General features: G+C 39.7%; 1 protein-coding gene across 22 annotated transcripts in view; it reads right to left on the bottom strand.

Annotated features, from left to right (window-relative positions):
• The window catches only part of sox5 (SRY-box transcription factor 5), a 243,833-nt gene that overhangs the window by 50,799 nt on the left and 165,408 nt on the right, over positions 1-27,626 (bottom strand). For 12 of the 22 annotated variants that reach the window (XM_077234375.1, XM_077234391.1, XM_077234383.1 and 9 more), the window contains 2 exons: positions 13,508-13,706; positions 7,529-7,763 (listed from right to left, as the gene is read on the bottom strand). In XM_077234375.1, coding sequence (XP_077090490.1) covers positions 7,529-7,763; positions 13,508-13,705 — 433 coding nt within the window. In that variant the 5' untranslated portion in view covers position 13,706. Of the gene's footprint in view, positions 1-7,528; positions 7,764-13,507; positions 13,707-22,590; positions 22,866-27,626 lie in introns of those variants that run through there. The other 10 variants (XM_077234374.1, XM_077234381.1, XM_077234373.1 and 7 more) reach the window with 7 other exon arrangements.

The raw sequence follows: 27,626 nt of genomic DNA, 5'->3' as shown, positions 1-27,626 counted from the left end.
AATAACCAACAACCACTGACCAGTAATTACCCATAATGCAACAGTACGCCAAAGCCTAGTGGTCCAACCATATGCACATGCCTGCTATTGCTATATTTCCTCTTGCCTTGACTCCCTTTACAGAAATCACACACACACATACGGTTTAAAAAACGTCACCAGTGTGATTGGGGAAAAAGTGCTGTGATGGAGATTCAGAAAGCTCTCTATATCTACTAAAGCATTATCAAAGAGAGGGGTGAGTGATATTTTAAAGAGCTCGCTCAGTTTTTAAAAGTTGCAATGAATATTCATGGGATATTGTATTCCATTATTTAGCATTAGCTTCAAAAATGCCAACACACACAAAATAAAATTAGCATGTTAATAGATATGGGTGTGCTCAGCAAATTAGCATAAGAATCACGCAACTGCTCAACGTCTGAGAGCTTTATAACTAAACAAACGGTGAAGAACTCACTTTATTTGTGCGAACTGATTATTTTTCAGGAGGCTGCCTCTCCATACTGATTGCGTATACACTGGCATACAGAGAAGTTCTTAAACATTTCATGAAATCAGTCATCATCTACACATCTCCATAAGGAATATTCATATTATGCAATTCACAGGCACATCATTAAATCCAGCAAGGCAAACGGAGCTGCTAATATATGGATTCCTCATGCTCAAATCCTGCATTCAGCCATCACGGCTCAGGAAAATTTCCAATTCATGCACGTCAATGATGGCTGTGTGCAACTGTCCAAGTCTTGAGCCACAATGGTGTGGCTATGGAACAGTCAGCTCTATAATGGCCCTGCTATGGAGCCACAGTCTAATTCATGAACCTCAGGCTTTTGTGCCTTTCTTAATGCCACACCAGGAGGTCAATAACAAAACTTTAGACACACAATCACAATCGCGCTGACACACACACACACAAGTAATGCACAAAGACGTCCATCTCAAAGTCTCTAATCCGATGCCCACACTAAAAGTAAAAAAAGACCACAGCGCTGTTATGCCAAAGGCTCTAAGTGTGTGTGTGTGTGTGTATGTGTGTGTCCTCAGACATCTTTTCCCATCCCGTAAGCGGCATTCAGCTCTAATATCAACCATCCAGTGAGAAGGCTCATCCCTATTGATTGTCTTGTGCAAGGCAGCAGAAGAATACATACTGAAAGGCAGACCCAAACAATTCAATACAACTGACTTGAATGTGCCTTTCATACGCTGGAACAATGGCTCGCTCACAATAGGGCCCCGTTAACTCTAATGTGTTCAGCTGTTTTGCCAACCTCAAAGAAAAGTACACTGACTTGGATTCAGCCGGAGACAAATTAACAGGCATGCAATCGTCTACTCGGGACAAAAAGGAGGCATCTTGTGCTTTTCCCAGTAAAGACTGACGGCATTACTAAGAAAAATCTGTAGCGCTTTAATGGCTTCGAGTTAGAATAGCTGGTTGTTGCGCTAGATTCTGTAAACAGATATAAACTTTATTCAGAAGGCGTCTGTTTGTCTATCAGTTTGGATTGCATCATTTTTAAACAGATATGCCCATAGGAAAAGATTTATTGCTCTTTGAGAGCTCAATTATCAGCTTTGACTCAGATGTTTCTGAGACAATTTCTGACAGAATACAGTAAGAGTACTGAGTTATTATTTAATTTGTCATTATTCATTCTTACAGGTGGGTTTTAAAGTTGAATTAATTAAGATTAATCAACACTTATCAGGTACTAAAAGTAAGTAAAAATAGCACAAAAGTAATCAAGGGAAACCGCTTTAGATTTATAATGATTTATTAACTTATACATCTCTTCAGGTTACAACTCTGACAACAATCTCTCTCTTTCAATAACCTCTACAAATCCATATTTTGGTTTTGTGTAGTTCTCTATTCTCTCTTTTTCTGTCCTCGGTCTATAACTCAGCCCTCGTTTTTCAGAGCATGGGGAAGATAATGACAAACTACTCCAGTGAAAACCTTCCTCCTAATGTTAATTTATACATCTAGCTAATTACAACCAAATGCTGGAAATTGCACATTGAAGTTGTTCTCTCCCACTCTCTCACTCTTCGCTCACAGACGCTCTCAGTGCTCGTAGCATGCCCTCCTCGCCTTCTATGTGCCTGAATTTGTCTGTTTATATGTCTGCATATGGAAGTCCTTTGGTGTTTTTTTCTTGTTCGATAATACATGATGCATCCTAAAAAAGCTGCTAAAGAACCTATAACTGTGCATACCTGTGTTTATGTGTTTTTGCAAGCATATATGTGTATTTGGGGTCCAATTATAGTATGTGTGTGTGTGTGTGTGTGTGTGTGTGTGTGTGTGTGTGTGTGTGTGTGTGTGTGTGTGTTTGTGTGTGTGAGAAATCACTCCACAGCAGCAGTCATATAGCAGATTAGCAGACCCTGGGGAGATTTAGACAGAGATGCACTGCTGAACTGCTTCAGAGCTCTTCTACCCTTTCGTCTTCATGGAAGAGTGTATCCGCCCTTCTTATTCTCTCTCATTGAGGGCTATGAATGCGTGAGCCCTTGGCTAACAATGACAGGGCCTAAGTGCTGTCTTATAAAATGCCCCAGTGCCTCCGAACACCCCCCTCATGCACGTCTCACAAAAGAGAGTGTGAGTGTGTGCGGTGGAACCTCGCTCTGATCTTAAAACACCATTTGACGTGCCCTACAGTTCAGTGTCATGCTATAAAACAGTGCAGTCGCTCAACTTATGGCCCACTGTGCATTAAATGCCACCTCCAGTCTGACCCCAGACCGGTGGAGCAGCGTAAGATAATAGAGGCATCCGGGCAGCAGCTGACCCCAGGATGGGCTTTGAAGCCAGAGCATCCCACAGAGAGAGACGCAAGGAGAGGGACTCAATTAGTCAAGTCTAAATTGAACCATCAATCTCGGCTCACTCCATGGCCATCCGGTACGAGGGGGCCAGCACTCGTAAACAAGACCACGCTGTTACTTCAAGAGGGCTGTACGGCATCTGAGGTGGAGAACTTTATGAGAAAAGAGAGGAGAGTCGAGTCTGATTCGTCATTTGTCTCTTGTATGTGGAATATTTTATGCATTAAGCCAACAAAAACAAAACAAAGAATAAATCTTCACATTTCTAATACTGCAATCACTTCTGCTGTTACAAATATTACAAAGCACTAAATTCTAAATACAAATAAAAACATTATATTATGAAATAATATAATAATATTGTAAAATGTTAAATACAATATATTAAATTACAAAATAATTAGAATATATATATATATATTTATATATATATATATATATATATACACACACACACACACACACACACACACACACACACACACACACACACACACATATATATTATTAATATATATATATATATATATATATATATATATATATTAATATATATATTCTGTTCTCCCCATTGCAAAATAATGCAAAAGTTTCACAGCCATTAAATACAATTTAGGACTGGAACATCTTCTTAATTTACCCGCAGTTAACAGGTATGGCAAAAATAACTTTATGGACTCTGGATGAGAGTTACTGATGAGAGGAGTGATCTATTTTGTGTGTAAAAGCACACAGGGCGGGGATACACAAAGAGAGGCACAGGAAGGTGAATGAGACCATTGTCTGTAAAGGGCTGTGTGACGTATGCTCAGCTTGAGAACTGTGTGTGTATGTAAGGTTCAGTGCTAAGGGAACCAACCAAAGCTCGGCCCAGACCATGAATCAAGCTCAGCCCAGCGCCAAGGCTGACAAACACACACACTCGCACACACACACACACGCGTGGACACTCGGGAGACCCTGAACATCTGTGCCCCACATAACACAGACTGCCAAGCACTAGTGAGGACTACATCTCCTCCACAGAGAGCTGGGGGGAGAGGAGGAGGAGTGCGATCATACCATCAAAGAAGAAAGCGTCTCAAAGATTTGGAGTAGTTCAAGATGAGGATGAAGTTCATTTGCAGTATAGCCTTCTGATTGCAGTCAGTCTTTAAGAGTGTGTTGTGTGTGGATGACACAGGAAGTGCTCTGTGAGTGTGTGTTTGCTGTCCAGACCCCTGAGAGAGACACTGTGCTCCCTCTGAACCCCTGACAGCCCTTCTGCCCTCTTTCCATTACTAAAGCTAATAACACACACACACACTCCAGCACGCTGCTGCCTGACACTGACACACCACACACACAGGCTGGAAACTGTTCTTGCAGCAATTCTGAAATATATTGCTACACATATAGTGAGAGATAAGAAGAGGACTGGAAGGAATTGTTTTAGATTTTTAAGCTACTAACGTGTGCTGAATATTTTCTTTTTTAAATAAAATTTGTGTAAAAACTATTTAATTAATTCACCAAATTGAGTTAATCTTTTCTGCTATATATTATCATATATTAAGATATTATGATGATCATAAATCATCATATATTCTAATTATAATCATCATTATATATTAACATTATGATGCCAGCCTGCTTTCTAGATACAAACCCATTTTGGCCGACCAATTGTTTTCCCACTGGCAACAATGTATAAATCTGTGAATGCGAGCAGTAACAGGTTGATACGGAAACTGCTTTAAGATGTGCAGTATCGTTGAGGCCAGTCGATTAGGGACAGACTCGGACGCACGTTTATAAAGGCCAAATGCTCTGCTCTTGGTCAAACACATGCGCGCGCACACACACACACACACACACACACACACACACACACACACACACACACACACACACACACACACACACACACACACACACACACACATACACATACACATACACATACACATACACATACACATACACACACACACACACACACACACACACACACACACACACACTCGCCTGACCCAGTATAAGTTTGGCTGGTATCTCATCGTAACAAACGACTCAGCTCGGGCTGTTTATCTGAGGGGAAGTGGAGCAGCGAGGGGGGACAGGTGAACAAACGGCTCGCTAACACGCTGACTAACACACTCCCGATTTCACACAGGGAGTGAGATGCATGTGGCCCCCTCTCACTATTCTCTTACTGCTTTCTGACCCATTTCCTGTCTACTTTCCCTTCACAAGCCAGCGCTACGTTTCCACCACACCAAGCAACTTTCGATGAATGTGCATGTATATGCGATTATGTGATTGATCCATCTAGAAGCTGTGTATGGGAAAGAGAGAGAGGGCAGGGAGAGAGAGAGAGAGAGACAGAGGGAGAGAGAAAAAGGTAATAATACGACCCTTTCATAATGATTAAAGCATTCATTAATTTTTCATCATAACCTGCCGTTTGCAGCTAATGGTCTTTGTGAGGTACACAAGCAAACAATGGACAGGCGAGTTGAAAGGGGATTTTTATCAGGCTATGAGAGGCCTGGCTCAATGCACTGCCCACCTCCCCCTCTTTATTTTTCCCTTTTCTTTTCTGCTTCTTTTTCTCTGTGTCCATGCTTCTTGAGGGACTGGGGCTTCTTTTGTTTGCACATTTCATTTGAACAGAAAGTAGAGAGATAATGCGCTACTGTAGTCTCCCGCTAATGGACTGTCTGTTTTGCTTGCTTGCTTTTTCTCAAGTTTCTATAAGTATCCTTCCATTTTTCCTGGCCTCCTGTATAGGACAACTGTTGAATTTCACGGCCAGACTCTTGGTGTGACCTTACGGCTTTCTCAAATGTAACTATTTTTTCTGACGTGACTATTAAAATCAAATGTAAATGAAGCAAAATCCTGCTTGGTTTTTATAGAACAGGATGATGTTCACACAAATGAGCAGAATCAGTGCCAGCAAAACTCCAATGCCTGTAATTTGCAAGATCTTACACAAACGTTTTGTCTATCATGATGCTTTTTATATACTAATATCATGTTTAAGTCCATTCTGCGGATTTTCCCCAAATCAGAGCTGAAAATAAAATAACATAATATAATTGTAAGAATTTCCTGCAAAACCGCAGACCTAAATGGAAGTCAGAGCGAAATCTAGTGTGACCTCAGTTTAAGACAAAGCATGGAGTAACGCAACAGTTGTAAGACACCTCCGCACTGCCGTACATACAGAAAGGAGAGCGCGCTAAAGCTGTATGTAAATACTATGTGAGTGCTAAATCACTGAATGCTAGCTTTGTTTGCCTGCATTCTTCACATGGTTGACAGCAGGATCAGCTTTAAGTAGCATTCAGTGTGCACGGGTGAAGAAAACAATTCTCACTGTACAATCACACATCCATCCATCCATTCATTCATTCACCTACCTACACCCATTCATCCATCCATCCATCCATCCATCCAGTGTCAGTATTTTCACATGTTTATTTGCACACACATTGGCTAATTCACATAGGGAGGAGGTTCTGATTATTCATGAGGAACTGGCCTCTAATTACAGAGCGAGTGTGGTGTGATGTAAGAGACAGAGAGAGAGAGATCCTTTGGATGGAGCTGAGAGCCGTTTTCTCAGTAATCAGTCTGAAATGAATATGCAAAGTGTGGCACACAATGGCTCCGAACAGCTGATCCCTGCCTGCTTAAACAAAGGCCTGACTTTATCAACAGCTCTCATTAAACAGAATTTGTTAGTCAGGAATGATGGGTAGATAGATGGAAGAAAGAATGTGTGCGTGCGAGTGATTGAAGGAGAGAAAGAAAGACAGGGTGAGAGATGCTCGACATGAAATCCTTCACACTTTCAGTCGGTTTCACATTGTAATTTCATCACAATAAGACATACACGTGTGCCAATGTCCTCTGACTGTCTAATACCGTGAACTTTTTCCACCAACAGGGTGCCAGTGCTGATTTTGGAAACCGGTGCCCAATCTGGATCTATTCCATGTGCTGTTTCCACACAGAAAAATCAGTTCTGAAGGGGAAAAAAAACTGGCTGCGCAATGACTCCTAAAACCTGCTGGTCTCCAACCAGGAAGTTAAAAAAAAAAAAACGAAAAAAAAACAACTCAAAGCTAGATAGCTCCCAATAATCAAAGATACTCTCTGCACTGGAAAAACGTCTGATGTGACGATGCTAAACATCTTTAAATTAATTTAAACATATAATTAAATTGATTGCTATGAATTTTATTTAACAATATATTAAGTAATTAATTAATAATCAATTAATTCTTCAAATGACAAATTACTACTTAATTCAATAGTACTTATAAATTAATTGCAATTAATTTTATAAATAAATAAAGTAAAAAAAAAATCACATTTTACTTTTTTAAAAAAATTCTTTCCATGGTATCAAAAATAGTTATAAATCTATATAAAATAAATATTAAATCTTTAATTTCTTTCCATGGCATCAAAAGTAGCTTGTGATAAAGATGCTTAATTAAATGAGTTGGTGTTCTCAAAACACGCAAACAACCACCACAATATAACATTAGCAGAGAGGTTATATTGTTGTTCAGCCCTCAAGATTTTGTAAACCAGGTGAGAATTTAGGTGAAACGAGGCATCAGGGACATCTATGCGAACGTCACAACCATGTGTCAAAGCGTGTATTAAATTCTCCATCACTCACCTTCTGGCTCATTCTTAATGAGTTCCTCCATCTTGCGCTGTTTGAGCGTGTCGACCACGTCGGCCAGGCTGCCCTTGCGTCTCTCTGGGGTGCCCAGAGCTGAAGCGGAGCTGGGTTCGCTGCCCGGCCGCATGGACCCCTCCTCCTGCTGCTGCTGATGCTGCTTACTGGGTGAGGTAGATGAGTTGTGCTGGGGGTAGGGGCTCAGGGCCAGGCCTTTACAGCCATCCTGATCCTGACAAAGAGACGGAGAGAAAGACAGGGTGTTAAACAAAGCAATAAGCAGGCCTTCACTAATTATTTCGTCCTCTTCCTGAGTGTTGAGGCATGTTTAGGTTTACTTTCATCCTCATCTGCCCATCTGTACTGTAGAAAGTCTCTATCTCTCTGCCTCTGTCAGTCTGAAGTCTCTTTAGACAAAATCATTAGCGCAAAAGGTTTCAGTCATTTCACCATCACAGGAACTGTCTTCTTCTTCTGAGAAGGGAAGTTTTTCTACTTTGAAATCAGCTCCAAACACACAAGAACATCCAAGTTTTTCAACCGCATTTTTTTTCTTCTGTTCTTGACCAACATGACAGCTGCAATATCAATCACCATCTTCAGTGTTTCATGCATTGATCTTCTGTCCAAATATATACCAGTTCCCATCGTATGGTTTCTTACGTAACGTGGCTCAGAATTAAGCTTGTACACTATTAAAATGAAACTGTGCAGTTTTTAGGGGCTATTTCTACTTGATCTGAGACATAAACATTACTTTTATCGGGATATATATTTTTATACAAATGACAAGACATTTTTACAGTGAAACATTAAAAAATGCAATGGCATAAAACACTAACACTTATATAAAAATTGTGTATATACTCAAACAAACAACATTATATATTATAATGTAAATATACATATATAAAGTGTATATATAGACAATATAATTACATATAATTTATGTTTTATCATTGGTGTTTTTTTGCTTATGTATTTATATGCACTCAAATTAAGTAAATGATAGATGTAGAGATTTATTATGATGAATTCACACACACACACTCACACTCACTCACACACACACGCACACGCACACGCATACACTATTTTCACCCAGCTCCGGATCCCCTTTATAAAGTTTAATTACAAAACAAGTCAGGTATTTGGAGACAAGGTCAACAGTCCAAGTCCGTTAATCAGGGTTAATCTTTGGTTAATCCTCATCTATTATCTACCTTACCACCAGCGTGACTGACAGCAGCCTCAGCCAATCAGGCAATAGCATAATCCCACTGACGTGTTTGGATCCAGTGACCAGATTTACACCTCAACAATCAACATCAGCTCCTTTGTGCCACCTGCATCAGTCATGCAAAGCGAAATATCGTCAGTCCAAACTCAAGTTCACAGGACTGATCAAGTTCTATCACTTGCTTAGATTTTAATAATGACATCTGTTTTTAATCATTAACTCAGAGAGTGAACAGAGAGCAGCAGATGGTTCTTTTACTAGAGATTAATGCAACACAAATTACACAAGACTTTTAGAACACACAGAACAGTGGCAAATACAATTTTACTTAGAGACTTAAATGATCTGAGTTGGCCCTGTCAACAAAACAAATCATTCTATGCAACAATTTTTTTTTTTACCAGTAATATCAATTATTAATGTGCACTTTTAAAGTTTCAATGTTTTTTTTACTACTATTTAATTATGATAAATTTTTATGTTGAAAAATTATAAAATGACAATGTTTTAACATTTTTAAATGTTTTGACATTTATGTAACATCAGCCGATTATAGTATTTATTTAATTATTTATATATAATCAACAAAACTATCTATACAACATGGAAAAAGTAGCAATGGATATAAGTTTAATAGTAGTAGAATTTATTTATTTAATTTCAGTCACAGTACTAGTAATTTATTATTAATGCTATAATGCTGTTTTTAACAATGTTTTACTTCAATTTATTTATTATGTTCATAAAATTATTAAATTAATAAATGTCACTTAATTAATTTAAGCTATTAATATGCTTTATTTTCAATAACATCAGCCACTTTCTTTTGCACATAACAGAAAAATAAATAAACATCATATTCAGATACATACAGTTGATATTCAGATACTCCATATATCCAGATATACTGAATATAATCACACAGATTGACTCGTCACAATCCATCATCATCACGATGATAATAATAATTACTGTAGAACTAATTAAACTGAAACACTTACACTCGCTACGAATGCATACCGAGACATTTCACAATGATACTCATTCACAAACAGACTGATGACTGGCAGGCTTAAAAGATCTTAACAAGCTTTTATGATCCGTAATCTGTCTGCAAAAAAAAAGCGCATGTTTTTCCCAACACACCCCTTCATTTCATCCCTCTCTTCCCCATCGGCTCCAGTCAGGGTAGTTGAACTGTGATTAGGAGACTTCAGTAGTCATAAATGACCAAAGCAGTGCGCGATCCCCCGTCATTCGCAAACAAAACTGCCAACTCGCTGTTAAAGAACTAACAGAGAAGAAAGATAGAAAGAAGAGGGGAGCACGAGATCGAGAAAGCCAGGGAGAGAGTGGGAGCGAGTGGCAGAATGGCAGGCGTTTCTCTCTGCCTGCTTTAGTGTGGCATGCATCTTAAAACACGGTCACACCTGTCACTTCCAATCTATCTAATCCAATGTATACTTCAAACCGCAGCTCGCGTCTTTCTCCAGAGATGTCTAGAAAACAATTCGAATAGAAGGTGAAATGGCATTGGAAGAAACTGTATTCCTTCGCTTTTTAAAATCTTCGGCCGTGACACTAAGTCTCGGACAGATGAAGCATCATTCTTAAAGAAGCAGATGAGCTAATGGCTTATGTGTTGCTTTCTTTCCCCTAGCTTTAAATATAAGGCACACTGAGTAACAGAGGTCTACTGTAGGGTTGATATTCAGGTTAATACCCCCTGTTTTGTCCTTCATCTCGTTGCTTACGTGTGTAAATCTGATTTTACGCCGCATTTGAATAAGTGTGCAAAGCTCTGTGCTTGTGAGTATATGTATTTCTGATGTGCCGTTCTGTGCGGTGTGGGCGGTTCTGCTTTTAGTTGTGCAGATGTCAATTCTTCGTGGAAAGGCTGAAACTGCGCTTCTCTCCACGACCCTCTCTTCATCCTTGAACCACGGCAGCATGGCGACAGAATTAAACAACTTTTGTCCTCTTAAGCTCATGTGTGAAAGAAGCACATTTAAACACACTTCAACTCCTGCCAAAAAAGCAAAATGCCTTCTTTCCCCCTCGTCTTCTCCCTTTAACACAGATGCCAGCATTCCTCCAAATGCCACCTCTTTTCTCCCATCTTTAAAAAAAAACCCCAAAAAAACAAATTGTCTTTCCTGTACTCCGCAGGATTCAAACCTGTTTCCCTCAGAGCATTTCTCTCATTCGTTCTCTCTCCCTAAATAAAGCACACTTCCATATGCTAACTTAAATCCAGTTATTTTACAGACACAGGTAGCGTCTAGCTAATGAGTCTAACTCGATACATGGCCGTGTGATTCTCTGGCTTGCGTTCACCACGCGCTAGGATACTAACCTCTATGCTTGCTATCAGTTAAACTGTCAAGAGTCCCGCTGCTGAAACACACACGCTCGAGTTGGACATCTCTCCTCTCCTGCAGTGCTGACACCTCGTCTGTTGTCTTAAGCCTGTGTTGCTGATCTCTACCGTGTTTGTGCAATCCGCTCACCTATAAACCTGGCTCAACCGAGCTATTGTCAGCCCCGATCCTGCCGTGAACACACACACGCACACGGATGAAGACTTACTTGTGAAGTGCTTCACACAGTTAAAAAAAAACATACATTGTCTCGTCCCTGTCCTTCTGTATTAGGGAATTTACATGAGATTATGGCATACAAAAAGGCTTAAATTAATAGATTTGTATGAAACTGAAAATTAATGTATTCTCAGATTTGTAGTTTTTGTTTGTTTGCCAAAAAAACATGCGTTTCTAGTTCAATTTGACTAATTCATATAATTTATCTGATTATAATAAGTGTATATATATAAACACATACATTCAATATTAAATAAAAAATATATAAAAGTTTGAAGTATAAAAACAAATTAAATCAGCTTTTAATGATATTTTGGAGAACAAAGGATTAAATTGATTTACTTTCCATATAAAAAAGTAAATTTTTACAAAAGTAATTTTCAAGAAGAGTACAGGCTGATGGGTATTTTCTTGTATTTGACATTGAAAGGCTGTATTTGACACATCCAAGTACAAATCTTAACGTGAAACACACATATGAACACGTCTTCTCTTAATGACAAAAGGGAGAGTAATTAACACCTCGCTATTATCACTTGCGTGTAAAGCTCTTTCCACCTTTTGGATTCAAAGCCTTTTACTTTCCGCCTGTAAAAAAAAACTGGCAGGAGTTTACAGACTGCCGTGGACGCGCACCGTCGCACCAACTTCTATTGTAGCAGGTACCGCTCGCTTCAGCCCGCTGACCCCATCGTCACAAACACGCGCCTCCCTCCTCCTCTCTCTCTCTCTCTCAGGATGAAGAGGTCAGCGGAGTCTGAAGCGCGTGTGCGCCGCTGCCGTGTTAATTTACAATGACAAGATAAAGCGGTAATCTTCTGCTGCGCGCTACCCAGGGACTCGCCGAGTCGATTTACACTTCCCTATCACTTTATACAATTGCCGTGACAAAGCCCCTCCGAGTCCCCACTCGTGTAAATCTCTCTCTCCCTCAACACTTCTGCCAGTCAGCGTGGATCGGCTCAGGGAAACTTAATGTCTCACACATGCCAGCCTGCTTTCCCCAAAATCCACCCGTGCTTGAGACGGATACGCTTTATTAATCCACATCAAATACAGTGCGCCTGCTTTTTTCATGCCACGTCTGTCATGTCAGCGCGAGAGACAGATACAGCAGTCTAGTCTTTCAGATAAAACAACAATTACAACTACTGCACTGTAGCTGATACATAATTATTCACATTACGATTAATAAGAACAACAATCAACTGTATGGACTCCCCTTTAAGGATGGAATAGGGTAACAGGTGTAGTGTTGTACACCCTAAACCGTACGATTTTTGCACATTTTTCCCCCCAAGTAGTAGTTTTAACTACTTTAAGTAGTTTTTCTCTCACTTTAAGTGAGAGAACTGACAGTCATAAATAAACACACTCTGCGCTGGCCAGTCGAGTGTGTAAAGTAAGAAAGGAAATGCTTGAGTGTGAAAGCTAGAGGACTTTGCAGTTTTGGAACCGTTTCTCACAATAAACCAGAGTCCAGCGTGCCCTGTAATCAGAGTTAATTGCAGAAATAGCTTACTGTTAAGTTCCTTAAGTACTGATTCATTGTTTTACAGCCAAATTGATTCCCAAAGCCGGTGACGACACAAGTTTATCGAGAGAGAGAGAGAGAGAGAGAGAGAGAGAGAGAGAGAGAGAGAGAGAGAGAGAGAGAGAGAGAGAGAGAGAAGAGAGTGAGATAGTGGAGTCGGGGGAAAAGGTCACAGAAGAGATACTACAGCTTGGACGTGCGATCTGGGTTACAGGGTCCATCTTGCTTTTTTTCATCGTATGGCTTTAAACAAACAGCACATGAATGTCTAATACAGTCTATAACCTCCATGACTACACTGTCCCATCATGAACTCACACTCCGCAATAACAGATGAACAGTCAAGCATTTGATTCATTTTGGCCACATTCAAAAAGACGACTTGTCTTGCTGCCTATGACATCATTGGAGCGTGACGGGCATTTCCACACCAAAAGTGTAATCAAGAGAGAGAGACAATGGGAGGGATTCATCCTGAGACAACTTGTAAGGGAGGAGTCAATCAAATGCATATTAATCAACTGGGAGGGACTAATAGGGGCTTCATCCAATCGTATGAGAGGGTTTTGAGCGTATAGACGCCTCCTGGGGGGGCGACTCACCATGTTCGCGTGTAGTGTTGGGGGGCTGTCGAGTAGTCGAGGAGATCGCGGGGACACTTTGCTGCAGTACGAACTCAGGGGCAAGTGAATGACAGCATGTCCGTCAACCTCTTCATCCTCCAATCGCTGTCTGCTTGTCGCCATGACTACCTCTCCATCTGTTCCCCCATATGGAGAGGCTGGTCGCTTGGAAGACATCCTGGAAAAATGAGAAAGGAAAAGTGACTGAGGCATTCAGGAAAGACATGGCAGAGACAGAGACGTGGCTGTTGTTTAATTGTGAGTGACATATACGGGAGCATTTCACGCACACACACACACCTGACACACGCACACTACTCGCATAATGACAGCCATCAATGCCATAGCTTTGTCCACATCCATCCCTCCATCAAAGACACGTCCCACCTACACTATCACAGAGCCATTTACTGTAGCAGCACCGCACACAATGTGTTTAGCTAGCCTGTTTGATGTAAAGACTCGAGCGGCCCATTAAAGAAAAGTGCATCCAGCCCAGCGCACATCAAATATCACGTTAGCCAAGAACACAGACAGACAATGTTGTGTACGTGAGTGTGTGTGCCACAGTAGATGTTAATGACAGAGTATATGGTGTTGACAATGCCAGAGAAAATAGGCCTTGATGACGGTCTGTGTTCCTCTGATACCGTCAGGAAGAAAAAGCATTTATTAAATGAACTCTCTCTCCCACAATGCATGGTGAGGAAAAATGAATATGCTCTCGTAATAAGATTTCATCTGGCTTACGGCATTGCCTAAGTGCTTTCATAGACGCTTCTCAGCCTTGGAGCTAGTGTTACTATGGCCCTGGGGAATAAGTACCACTCTTTTAAAAGAAAAGGACAAACAAGGATAAAGGGAGATGGAGAGAAGTACTTTTATTTGGCTTGTACTCTGCAACTAAAAGAATTGGCAAACAAATTTTATTTGACGGCAATGTCGTAGTAACTTTGCTTTTCTCCATAAGCTGTTTTATAAGCAAAGTTATAGAAGCCCATTTCTTTTCATTCATATATATATATGCACACACACACTTCCCATAATTGCAACTTTATCTCTCACAATTGTCACTATTCCTCATAATTGTGACTTTTTTCATAATTATGATATTATACCTCACAACTGTAATTTTATTTTTCATTACGACTATTTTCTGTAATTTCAACTTTGTTTTACAATGTGTCCTTACATCTCACAATTTTGACTACTGCACATAAGTGCAACTTTATATCTCACAATTCTATTATTTGTTTCTCCCACAATTGCAACCATGACTCGTAATTTTATGACTCATAACTTACAATTGTGATTTTATATTTCGCAATATGACTGTCTCATAATTATTTATTTATCATACCTGTGACCTTATTTCTCACAATTGTAACCTTTTCCCCCTGCAATTGCATCTTTAGTTTTCACAATGTGACTATATCTCATAAACTTGATTTCATCACTGCCTTTATAGCTTATTTTTATACCTTAAAAACCTTATATCTTATATTATACTATCTCATAATTACTCATTTTATTTTATGCTCTGAGGTGGAAAATGAAACTCACATACGTACACAGTGGGTGCAGTTACTTTTTTCGCTCCAATATCCTTCATCAACTAGCATCCACAGTCTCAGTACGGTCCAGTTTGCGTGTGCTGAACTGAATGGTATTCTCATAGACCTGGTCTGACTCAGACGCCACATCTGGCGGAGCTCCTGGGTGCTGCTAAGGTTTCTCTTTCTCTCATTTACTGCTTATTTGGTTTAGATTAGCTGTAAAGACAAACACCATATAATATTTCTAACCGTCTGGACGGGATAAAAAAGACTCACCTCAATCAAACCTAAGACTGGCAGCTATGAAAATGATGAAGATGTGCTCAAGTCTTGACTGTACAGGTGAGATTTAAATGATACACTTTGATGCAGAGTCTGACAGAAACTGCTCTGTCGTAACAAATTCTGTAACACAGGTGTATTATATGTACGAATGTGAGACTAGAGACTATATCTGTGTTAATTTGGCTGTATGAATGTGAACGTGTGTGTGTGGGGGGTACGTTGGCTGTATACTGGTTCACACTGGGGCAGTAAAAGCAGTCAGTGCAGCTGTATAAACTGCAGTTGGGCCGTCAGAACCGCACGGCCTGTCTGCCCCTCCACCAGCACTCTGTTTACTCTACCTCCAGACACTCACACACACTGGGCCCTTTTGTTTCACTCCGACACACACACCTCTGTGCCGCTCTCTCGAACACACCAACCCCCAATACATACATCAGGACCAACAAAGACACACACACACACACACACACACACACGACCCTCATCTAAACGTAGGCAATCGAGAAACGGTTCATATTAGAACCAGCAAATTGCTTGTCACATCCAACTTGAACCGAGAACTGTTGTTTTACCAACTGCTTAGTTAAGGCTTGTGAGACTTACAGTAAATTAGCGTTATGAGTAGATGGAAAGCTAGTAGGAACACATTCATATCAGTGATTTGTAGTAAATAATACTTTACTTTAAAGAAGAATATTAAAATATGTAATAATATATAAAAAGCAATTTATGTTCATTATATAATTTTTAAAAGATTAAAAAAATACTTCCTTAAAAGTGTTAACGGAACCGGAATCATTTAGTGGAATCCGTTTCAGAACCAGATTTTCTTATAATTTCCGAGTTATAAAATAGCTTCAACATTTATTTTCAACTAATTCGCAGCTGTTTCCTATCCGTGCGCTACTTTGGACACGTCTGCATCTCTTTTGCGCTCTTCCCCGTCTCGTGCACTCTTCCGTTTGCCTCTCTCTTCCCTACTTCCTTGCCGGCCCACTGGCAGAAGCTTTTCACAGCACTTCTTGTGCAATAAAATGTCTATTTTCCTGCGAGCCTTTGAAGTGTAATTACTATACAATTCTGCTCCCCGGGTGAGCAGGTTATAGCCACTATTTCATTTAAAGTTGGCAGACCTGTCATGGTGGAGAGTCTACATGAAACATTTAAAGCTTGTTGAGATGTTGGGATTAAAAAAGAGAGGGTTTTATTAAGCAGATAAATTGGCAGAAAAGCTGGTCTCCAAGGTCATAATTAGCAGCCATTAGCATAATTTCACTCCATCCTTCTGTGGTTCCAATAAAGGCCGGCCTGCCAAACACACAGACCCTGTCCACTGACACACACACACACTTGCTAACACAACACACGCACAAAGAACAGTCTCTGAAGCTTCTTTGCAGGCTAGTCGTGTCTGCTTAATTTGCATTGTAAACTTTAACAGCAGTCTTCACTCATTATCTGGTGGATTAATAACTTTATTGCCATTCATTTTCACAAGGCTAAGAATTATGTTATTCATAAATAGGCTCGAATATCAAAGCCGAACGTGCTGATACGGGTGAGGTGACTAAACACGTGTAGAAACACAAATGATGTCAGTATAATCTCCAAACATTATTATTATTTAGTTTGGGGTGTATTATCAAAGAAAATGCCATCACTTTTTTATATCTCACGAACTTTAGCATTCATTTAGAGGCTAACTTTCATGGCTAATTGTTAAAAGCTAATGGCCGCCCCACCGGTGTGCCACTCGACCCCCTCCCGCCAGCTGCGTATGTTAAGCCCAGATTAAAGGCACACTTTCCCTATGAGCTTAGACACAGATTGAGCGCTTTCCTAAGTCTCTCTCATATCACATGTACATTTCTCCGCAGACGCTAATCGTCCAAAATACAGGGTCCATTAAACAGCGGAGTGGAGCTGCACTTTAAATACTGAATCTAGGAGCTTTACCTAATCACCATCAGCAGTGGTTAACACTCCAGAAGTGCCTCTAATGACAGGACATAATTTAGAGGCTAAACGTGTCACATACGCACACACATGGATGTCCATGGCCCACAGAAAAACTTGCACGATGATGCTTTGCGGATGTCGCATGCATGCCTACGATAAAAAGCATTCCGATATACAGAGAATGGTTGAAAAAGCCATGATAGACACCTTCTCTTGTTTTTATATAATGTGAATAATAATGAATATTTTACCTAATACCTGAAGCCTTTCAGCAAAACTTTGCATATGAACAACATTTGATTTATCTTAGAATAAATAATATTTTATATACATGCATTTATTTATTAATAAACATTTTGAGAATAATTTATCACTAAATATTAATTAAATGTTTTACTTTTATATTTAAGGACATCCCTGTGCATTCCCCGAGGAAGTTTTTGTCAGATTTAGGGGGGCATTTATATCTTCCAAGTAAATCAACACAAACACTGCCAATATTTCTTTTTTAATGAGGCATTATACTCTATTTTAAAAATAAGTATGTAAAAAACATCATTACACCGGGTGAAGGTAAATTCCTGTGTATTATAACTATTTCATAAGGAAGGTCAGCTCTTCTTTGTTATCAGACTGTGGGAATGAAACGAAGTGTGTCCAAAAGTTCAGACAATCAGCCCGTTCAGCACAGATAACAACAGCAATGCCTTCGGTAGGAAACTGAGAATACCTCACAGTCCACGCAGACATTAGGAGATGTGCTCATCCCTTTTTTACTCTTTATCTTCTGCTCCCAGGACGATAAAGTCGCAGATAGTCCCGTCAGGACGTCCCCCTTTGCACAATCAACCATTTGTGCCCAACTCTCTCTGTTTTGAACAGTCTTTTAAGTATATTACTTTACAGCTATTTATAGTTCTCTCAATTTTTCTCTCTGTGGGAATGTAGCGGCCGGCAGCAGGGAGGAAGCGAAGAGCGAGTCAAGAGAGAGCGACTCCGCTGAAGTGAATTCATCCGTAGTGCAAACTTTTGAGGGCTCTTCATCATTCATGTTGTAATCACTAATCACAGAGTTCACCACTGCTGTGAGGGCACTTGGATTTTCTGCGGGTTAATTTTCCAGAACATCATCAAACGATCACGTTTCCACTCATCAATGCTTGAAAAAATATGACTAAAAAAGTGCATATACCTTTAACAACGTTAAAACAACATCTCAGTAACAGTAAACTGGTAAAAAGACACATTCACCTGAAGTAAAATCTGAAAAAAATATGCTAATAGGATCTGTACTAGATGGTACATTTACCAAAAAATAGCTCATTACTTTATTAGAGATTTACACATCAAAAAACAACTTTTTTTTGGTTTACAATCTCTTTAAGACTAGCTAAATGCAGTAACAAAGATTTGGTCCCCCCTTAAAGTCACTGAATAATCATTCCACACATAAGTACATCTGTACATACACACACATTATTCACACACGTACTCAGGGAAAACACAAAGCTGCCTCTGTTTCCCCCTCTGACGCGAGGGCTGCAGGGCCACCCCAATTTCCTGTCCAGCGTGGCCACAAAAGGCAAGAACACAGAGCCTAATGTCACTGTCAGCCATTACTGTTTAGGCATGGAGGTGAATTCACAGACACACACACACAATCAAAAGTCATATGAGCAAAGCAAAAACAACCCGTTTGCACGCACAAACGCACAATAAGCAATGGTGAGCGTTTGCCGCTGGGTGGACACAAGGCACCAGCGAGAGCGTCGTGCCCACAGCGCCAAGGCAACTGCTGCATCAACACACATATACAGGGAGGGGGGGTTGCCAGTATTTTAGTCATCGCTTCATCTGTCTGCATAGTTTCCTGTCATCTCTCGTCTCTAATTATTTATTTCTCTGGACTGACTCATGTTTTCACTGACATTTTAAATCATACACACACACACTTGAAACTTCTATGAAAACTTTCTCAGCCTCTGCTTGCCTTCTTTTAAATTGAGTGAGGGTTTGTGAATATGATGTCCCCATCAAATGATTATCCATCGTGTTTTGCTCCCAGAAGCCCCGGCTGCTGTGAAAACATGTGCTGGTACAATTTACTCCATTCATATAGGCCTGTACAACAACAAATTATGTCTAAAAGATGTACGCAACATCCTTCCTGCCAAACTCCTCCTTTACCTGCATGTACAAAGCTGTTATTATACAGCTTGAAGGATCGGAAACAAACGAAAGCATTTAGCTAAGCGGTCCATTGATGTTTATTATCCTTCCAATGATGCAATTGTTTGGGCCCTCACCTCTGACCTTGTTGTCATACGGTTTCTGTGTTATTATCCTCTCAGTCTTGATAAATAAGACTTTAACCTAAATGGCAAAACTCAGTTCCCCTCCATCTCAGAGGATGTCTCGACTGTCAGCTGATCGCACAGGGGAGGTCTGGGAAGACTTCTGAAGGGGGGAGGAGGAAACACTTCAGCATTCTTCTATGTTAACCCTCCTTTTTTTTCATGGAGACACGGTTATCAAGCCGCAGCGAGAGCTCATAACACAGACTACACAATGGAGCTAGTCTGCAATGAATGACCCAGAGAGAAGATCCAGAACCTCCATCAATCAGACAGAACACGCACACACGCTTCTGGTTTACTATCTTTGTGGGGACTCTCCATAGACGTAATGGTTTTTATACTGTACAAACTGTACAAACATATTCTATCCCCTTACACTAAACCTACCCTACCCCTAAATTTAGAAAACACAGAAAACTTTTTTCTTTAACTACATAATACCACACTTTGGGTATTCTACAAAGCAGCTTGCTTGCTATAATGAGTGTTTAAGTGACAGAGGTAAAGGCAGGCTGGTGGTTTAATCAGTTTTATCTTTGACTTGAATGATTCAAAAATTGAAGTGTATCAGCCACATGTGTCACCAAAAAGTTCAATCACACACACTTAGTGGTGAACCAACCCACAGTGTTTTCTGTGTATCTTCAGGAAGAATTGACTGACCCAGAGAGAGAGAGAGAGAGAGAGAGAGAGAGAGAGAGAGAGAGAGAGAGAGAGAGAGAGAGAGAGAGAGAGAGAGAGAGAGAGAGAGAGAGAGAGAGACAAATGGAGAAGTGTTAAAGTCCCCTTTCTCCCTCCCGCACTCACTCGCTTTCTCTCTCTCTTTGAGGAATGTGACAGTTTGTCCATAGAATATCCTCTGTGCTCCTCAAATAAAACTAAACTCACCCAAACTACCAAACCAATAATAATAATAATACAGTTATTATATTATATCATAATATTTGAATATAATATATTTAAGATAAAGCAATATTGCTTAGAATTAGTTTATTTGTAGTACAGAAAACTTGCACTTAATAACTTAAAACACTTAATCACTTAAAACACTTAATCCTGTAATCTTTAGTTGTCAAATATATCAAATAAACAATACCAAACAGGAAATATTCTTAATGAATAAATGTGCATTGTATAAATATTAATGTAAATGTATTATTACAACTTTTTTTTAGTTACAAAACCTCTCGCATCTTAAATTGCACTAGTGTTCTAAAAACTAAATAAAATTTAGGCTCATCTTAATTTAATAATTTAAGCATTCATAAAACAAAATCAAGCAAATAATTTCAGTGCTCTTGGATGTCAACATATGAACAAAAATTATAAATCACATAAGCATAAATCATCATGATTTCCTCCTTTTTTGGTCTCATAATATTTTTTGTATAAAAACTGTATACATTTTTTTTTTTCCCCTGTACAAATTGAAAATAAAAACAGACTTACAGTGTTTTAGAAACAGTCAGCATCAGAACAGAAGAGACACACACACACACAGCTACACATACAATCTACACGGACAAATGTAGCGCTTTCGCTCCCGTCCACACACACACACACACACACACACACACACACACACACACACACACACACACACACACACACACACACACACACACACACACACACACACACACACACACCCACACACACACACACACACACACACACACACACACACACACGCTCTTTAACCACTGACAGCCAGCATTACTGGAAAGTAGAGTTTAACCATCCTTTTCTTCTAAGTCATTGTAATCCTTAGCATTTATCACTATACATTCTGCTTTCCTATGTAATCCTTTAAATGTTTAATTCCTCATAGTTGTTGTTATCTTTTTCTTCCCCCTCTCCTCATCCTCCCCCCAGAGAGAGCGTGATGATTTATTAAAAACACATTTTCCTGACATATAAATGTGTTCTTAATTCAGGGATAAAACCCCAGAGTTTATCGCTGAACAAAAGATTAGTTTCATCTGGTAAAACAGTGCAGTGCTCTAATGCAATAAAAAAGTGTGTTTGTGTGTGTGTGTTGGGGGGTGAAACTCGCATTAAAACTGAGTATTATGGATAATCTTCCCTATGGAGCTTTAAAGTCAAACCTTCTTTATTCGGCAGCAAAGCCACTTTTGTTGACATATTAAAGTAGGTGAGAACATTTCCCACCTCGGACCACCACAACAGAAGGCCAACGCAGACATCTGGCCACAATAAAACAACAAAAACAGAGATTAAAACAACATGGACAAATGGAAAAAAAGACTGCAAGTCTTTGCAAAGCAAGAAAGTTGTACAAAAGAACCTGTACACCCCCCCCCCCCCCCCCCAACCCCAAACGACTTTTGGTTGCCAAGCGTGTTACCCAGAGGTGCAACATGAGCAAAAAAGAAAGGTTGTGTGCCTGGGAAACACTGACGGGAGATCACCGATCCTTATCAAACACCATCTAACACATACACACACAAAAACTCACACAAACACACACAAATATATATATATATATATATATATATATATATATATACACAGGGAGATAGACATATAGTGTACAAACATGCCAAAAGTGCATGTACCCTATTAGAACAGACACTAGAGATATTTACAACTTAGTTTCAAAGTGGGATATGAAGAAGACAGACCCAGCGTTCCATGCTCACTGAGTGCGTCTATAAAACAAACATCTCGCAGTCACGCTGAACTTTCTTCTCTTTTCTAAACCACAGACACATTCACACACAGCAAGTCCTAAACATGCCACACAAACAAAGTAGCCTGTTTGTTAGACTAACACACACACACGCACTTTCTCCTGCTTATCAGACAGTGTCCCTTGCTCTCTCTCCTCCCGGCACGGCTTGGTAAAGTGAATGTCTCATGCGTCAGTGTGTGAACGTACCTGTTAAACTCCTGAGGAAGCTCAGGCTCAGTAAGCATGCTGAAACAAGGGGTCTGAGATGCAGGAGTCCTTCCACGACAACATACGCGTCCAACACCCAGGGACCTCCGAGAACACACACACACATACACGCTGCCTGGTGCTCCTCTAACCTCTCGCAAAACCAAAGACTGTTTCTGTTTCTCTCTGCTGCACACACACTCTCACACGCTGAACCTCGCACTCCCTCCCCTCTCTCTTTCTCTCTCTCTCTCTCTCTCACTCTCTCTCTCTCCACCCCTCTTCTATGGCTCTAAGCTGCTAGATCGCCTCTTAAAGGGCCAGAGCATGACATGGTGTAGCGCGGAGCGCAGCTTCACACATACAAGCACACACACACACACGCAGCAGCACTGCCCCCTTCCTTCAGCCAAAGTGTCCCTCTGTTGTGCATCTGATCAAATGCACACACTTATGATCAAATGCATACACACATAAGCACACGCACATACTTTACTCATCTAAACGGGGCTTTACAATATAATAGGCTTCTGTAGTTTTTTTTATAAAACAATATTAATTACTACACACTTACCCTTAGTGTAAAATGAACATTTGTCAGTTTTTTTTTAAACAGTCTTTATTGATTTTTAGAAACATTTACAACCATAAAAAAAACATAAAAAAAGCAACAACATCTATAGCCTACTATACACGTCACAACAATGGTACATTAATATCATGACATGGTGCATGCTATGCCTGGTCAATAGAAAATAAACTATTTTGTTCAGCTTCCATCAAAAATCCTATAATGGGTTCCATACTTTTGAAAAACTTTTCAGGTTTTCCCTTAACAATAAATGCGAGTTTAACATTTTTCAGTTTTAGAATAAAAAATATATGTATGCATTTGACAATTTTTTTTCAGTCATTTTTCCCTTTTAGGATGTCCTTAGATGTCTGCAAAGTTTAGCAAAATTATCTCACTTTTTGGGGCTGTTTTGCCTTAATATTTTCTTATTTTATTTTAATATTTTTGTTTTGTTTTAAGGTGGCGTGAACCATTTTTAGGTCCAATTCTGGCAAATCGAGATGAATGGCAAAAAGTTGCCCATTTTTCCTGAATTCACCCTTAATGCTGAGCTTAAGCACGTCAGCACACAAACACATCTGAGTTTAAGCAAGCTGTATGCTTTGTGTTTTCACAGTGTAACTAACACACTGCCCCTGTCACTCTTTATTACAGAGAAGGAGAGAGTGAGAGAGAGTTACACAGAGGGAGTGAGAAGGAACTATTCTTCTAAACGGAGGAAAGCACGTCTGACAGATTGAAATACAGCAGCAAGACTTTAACGGTGAACTTTAAACAGAGTGTCAGTTTTTCTCAACCTCCTCACAAACATTGCAGTCTACCTTCTGAACATACTGCAGACACATTTAGTGTACGTCCGTGAAGTTATACACACACATACATACATACACACACACACACTAATCATCTTATTTCCTTTATGTCTCCTGAAGTCACGGTAACATTTACAACAAAATTGTCTTTGCATTGGCATTTAATTTATGATAAGCATGAATAAAATAATGTAATGTTTGATTGAGTAAGTTAGTGAACTTGGAATGGCACTGTGCCCTGGCCTCTCCAGCACACACAGTAATAATGTTGTTAGGGCATTGTGGTAACATTATTTGTACATTTTCCTGTTGATCACTCAGGAAATTGTTAGCAGCATAACAATGTTCAAGGCACACACCGACCCAGCCTGAACATTGCTAAAATTGTACGCTTGCAGAATGGCCCTAATACATATATAATACAAATAACTCAAGTGGGTTTGTGTCTGTATACACTGTATACATACACACAAGCACACATACGTTCATGAAAGTCTTCACACAATCCCTTCTTCAGTGTAAGTCTGTGGGAATTAATCCGCCAATCATGCAGAAATCGTCTGATTGTTTAGAGTCAGCACAATTCTAGTCAATAAGTCACACAATTTCATATATGTAGGACAAACTGTGCTGGACAACAATGGCAAAGTTTAATACTAGGGTACAAGGGTTTGTTTCAATCCCTAACTCCAAATATGAGCAATAGTAATAGTGATGCTTGATTTAGAAAGCACTAATACAAAGTGGTGGCAGAAGACAGGATACAGAGATGTTTCAAAGGGAAAAGAATGTAGTGAATAAAATGCGCACACACACACACACACACACACACACACACACACACACACACACACACACACACACACACACACACACACACACACACACACACACACACACACACACGCACACACCCAGCATAAGCGGCAAATTAATTAGCTTCTCTCAGGTAGCAATTATCTGTAGTTAAACATTTTAACGATCTTTCGAGTCAAGGCTGCAAGGTGATGGAGAAATAGATGAAAATGAAAAAAAAAAAAGAGTTGAAATAACATCAACAACAGCCAGTGAGACAAAGACTGAGAGCAGAAAATCCATCAGAACAGGAATAAAGAGCAGTTCCAAACAGTTTCATCCACTTTTAAAGCTGCTATTGATGAAGATGGCTTTTTAAGAGAACAGGAGCGTGAATGGAGAAGGCAGGTGCTTTCAAGGTTCAAACTCTCCAGATGGGCTGATTCGTTCAATTCCGACAAATCTACAAACTTCACTTTTCTAAGCACAGGCTTTTATGTGAGAATAATACTGCACCACACACATATGTTCACACAGGTATTTGCATACATGCAAAGAAAAGGAAAAAAAACGCGACAAATGCAAAGAAACAAATGCATGTGTGCATTTGTGTGTGTGCATGCACATATGAAAACACACAATAGGTCCCTTCAGCAGATGTGTAGAGTCCAAGCCCCCTCACAGCTGTGCTGCATTAGAGGCCCCGAGTACTGAGGGTCTGACACAGACAGGCAGTAAACAATTCCCTTACAACGTTACAGACAGACCTAAGAGTCAAAATCAGGGAAGTTCTTTAGCTTACCAAAGCCCAACAGTATTTATATCCTTCACAATATCAAACGGATCAAAATAATGTAGTTCAAAATTCATCATTTTGTTCCAAACCCATATGACTTTACTTCAATGAAAAACACAAGAAGATATTTTGAGAAATGTGCAGGTCACTTCCCAAATCTGTCCAAATCTGTGAAATTCACAACTGGTTGGCTTGTCATATGGATAACTTTTCTTTTGAGCTTGAAAACTCCAGTCCCCATTCACTTTCACCGTAAAGAAAAGAGAGGGCAGCACGTTCCTAGACATTTCTCCTTTTTGTGTTCCACATGCAGAAGAAAAAGCCATGCAGGTTTGAAATGACATGAGGGTGAGTTAATGATGACAGCATTTTAATTTTAATCCTTTCTGGATCTCTACGGTTGCCCATCTCTCATTCTCTTCATTTCTTTGGCTTGTGACAAGGTTGTGAAGTGCGTTTATCTGGACTGAGAGAGAGGAAATCTCTGTCTGATGGCTGAGTGGCAGACGAGAGAAGCTATTAAGATAGAGTCCTTATCTTCCCTCCTCAGCAGAACCCCGGCCTTACTCACACACACACACACACACACACACACACACACACACACACACACACACACACACACACACACACACACACACACACACACACACACACACACACACACACACACACACACACACACACACACGCACGCACACACACACACACACACACACACACACACACACACACACACACACACACACCTGTCTGTTGTCCTCTGCTGCTGTCAGTCATCTTGCAATGGTAAATATCAACATATCACAAAATACACAACTGCTTTTACATGTTTTACACTTTTAGTTTTCTGTAAGGCGCTCTGGGGTTGTAATAATGGTTTTTCTCTGTTTCACCCACCTAGGCAGTCTATGTTGCCCGTATGTAGTCGTGAATGACCCGCCAACCAGTTGTTAAACTGCACAGATTTGTGTTACACAAACAGCAACAACAAACGTTGGGTGAACGATCCCTTTTTCTTCACCTTGTGTGCACAAAAACATAATATATTCGATTTTATCCGTACACTGCCATTGAAAAGTTTGGGTTCGGTAAGATTTTAAATGAAAAAAAAACAACAAAAAAAAAGAAGTAGAGGAGAGAGAAAATATAAAATTGCCCAATGCATCTGTTTTATTCTGTCTATTTTTGTTTTTGTTTTTGAAAGAAGTCTCTTTTGCTTACCCATTCATTTATTTGATAAAAACAGCAATATTGTGAAATATTATTACAAATTAAACAACTGTTTTCTATTTAATGTAGTATTCCTCTTATGGCAAACCTGCGTTTTCAACAGCAGTGACTCCAATCACATGATCCTTCAAAAATCATTCTGATATGCTGATTTGGAGCTCAAGAATCATTTCTTATTATTATCAATGTTGTAAATGGTTGAAGGTTCAAAAGAACAGAATTTATTGGAAAAAGAAAACTTTTGTAACATTATAAATGTCTTTACTACCAGTTTTTTTGATCTGTTCAGCATTTCAGAAGATAATAATGTTGATGTTATTAATTAATGATTATTAATGAAATAATCCTTTTTAACATTGATTCTTGGTTTGGCTGAGTCTGGATTGGTCTCTGGGTCTGCTTTATTGCAATGACACATTCTGACACACTGTTTTGTAGTGTCCAATTCCTGATACACAAACACATGAATGTAAAGAGGGGACATGAATATTAACAACTGAACATTTGCTCTCTCTGAAAGTCCAGTGAGATGTGCGTCTTTTGAAGCTCCCAGTAGGGGAAGAAAATTCACAACCTGGAGGGCAAAATTATGCTTTATTTCACTTTCAAAGAGACATACAATCTCACACAACTCAGGTACTGCAAAATGCATTACAGCGAAGACGTCGCACCACTACAACCATGACCGACGGTCAAGAACCAGTCTACTGGATTTACTCATAACAAGGCTGAAACCAGCTCTAACACACTAAACTACTTTGCAGGACCAGGCTTGGGAAATAACAGTGTGAATGAAAGAGAGAGAGTGAAGAGAGGAAAGAAACAC

This window comes from Siphateles boraxobius, unplaced genomic scaffold (genome assembly GCF_051911475.1).
Source record: "Siphateles boraxobius isolate OS27281-9 unplaced genomic scaffold, OSU_SipBor_1 19, whole genome shotgun sequence".
Taxonomy (NCBI): Eukaryota; Metazoa; Chordata; class Actinopteri; order Cypriniformes; family Leuciscidae; genus Siphateles; species Siphateles boraxobius.
This window is presented reverse-complemented; position numbering and strand designations above follow the sequence as displayed.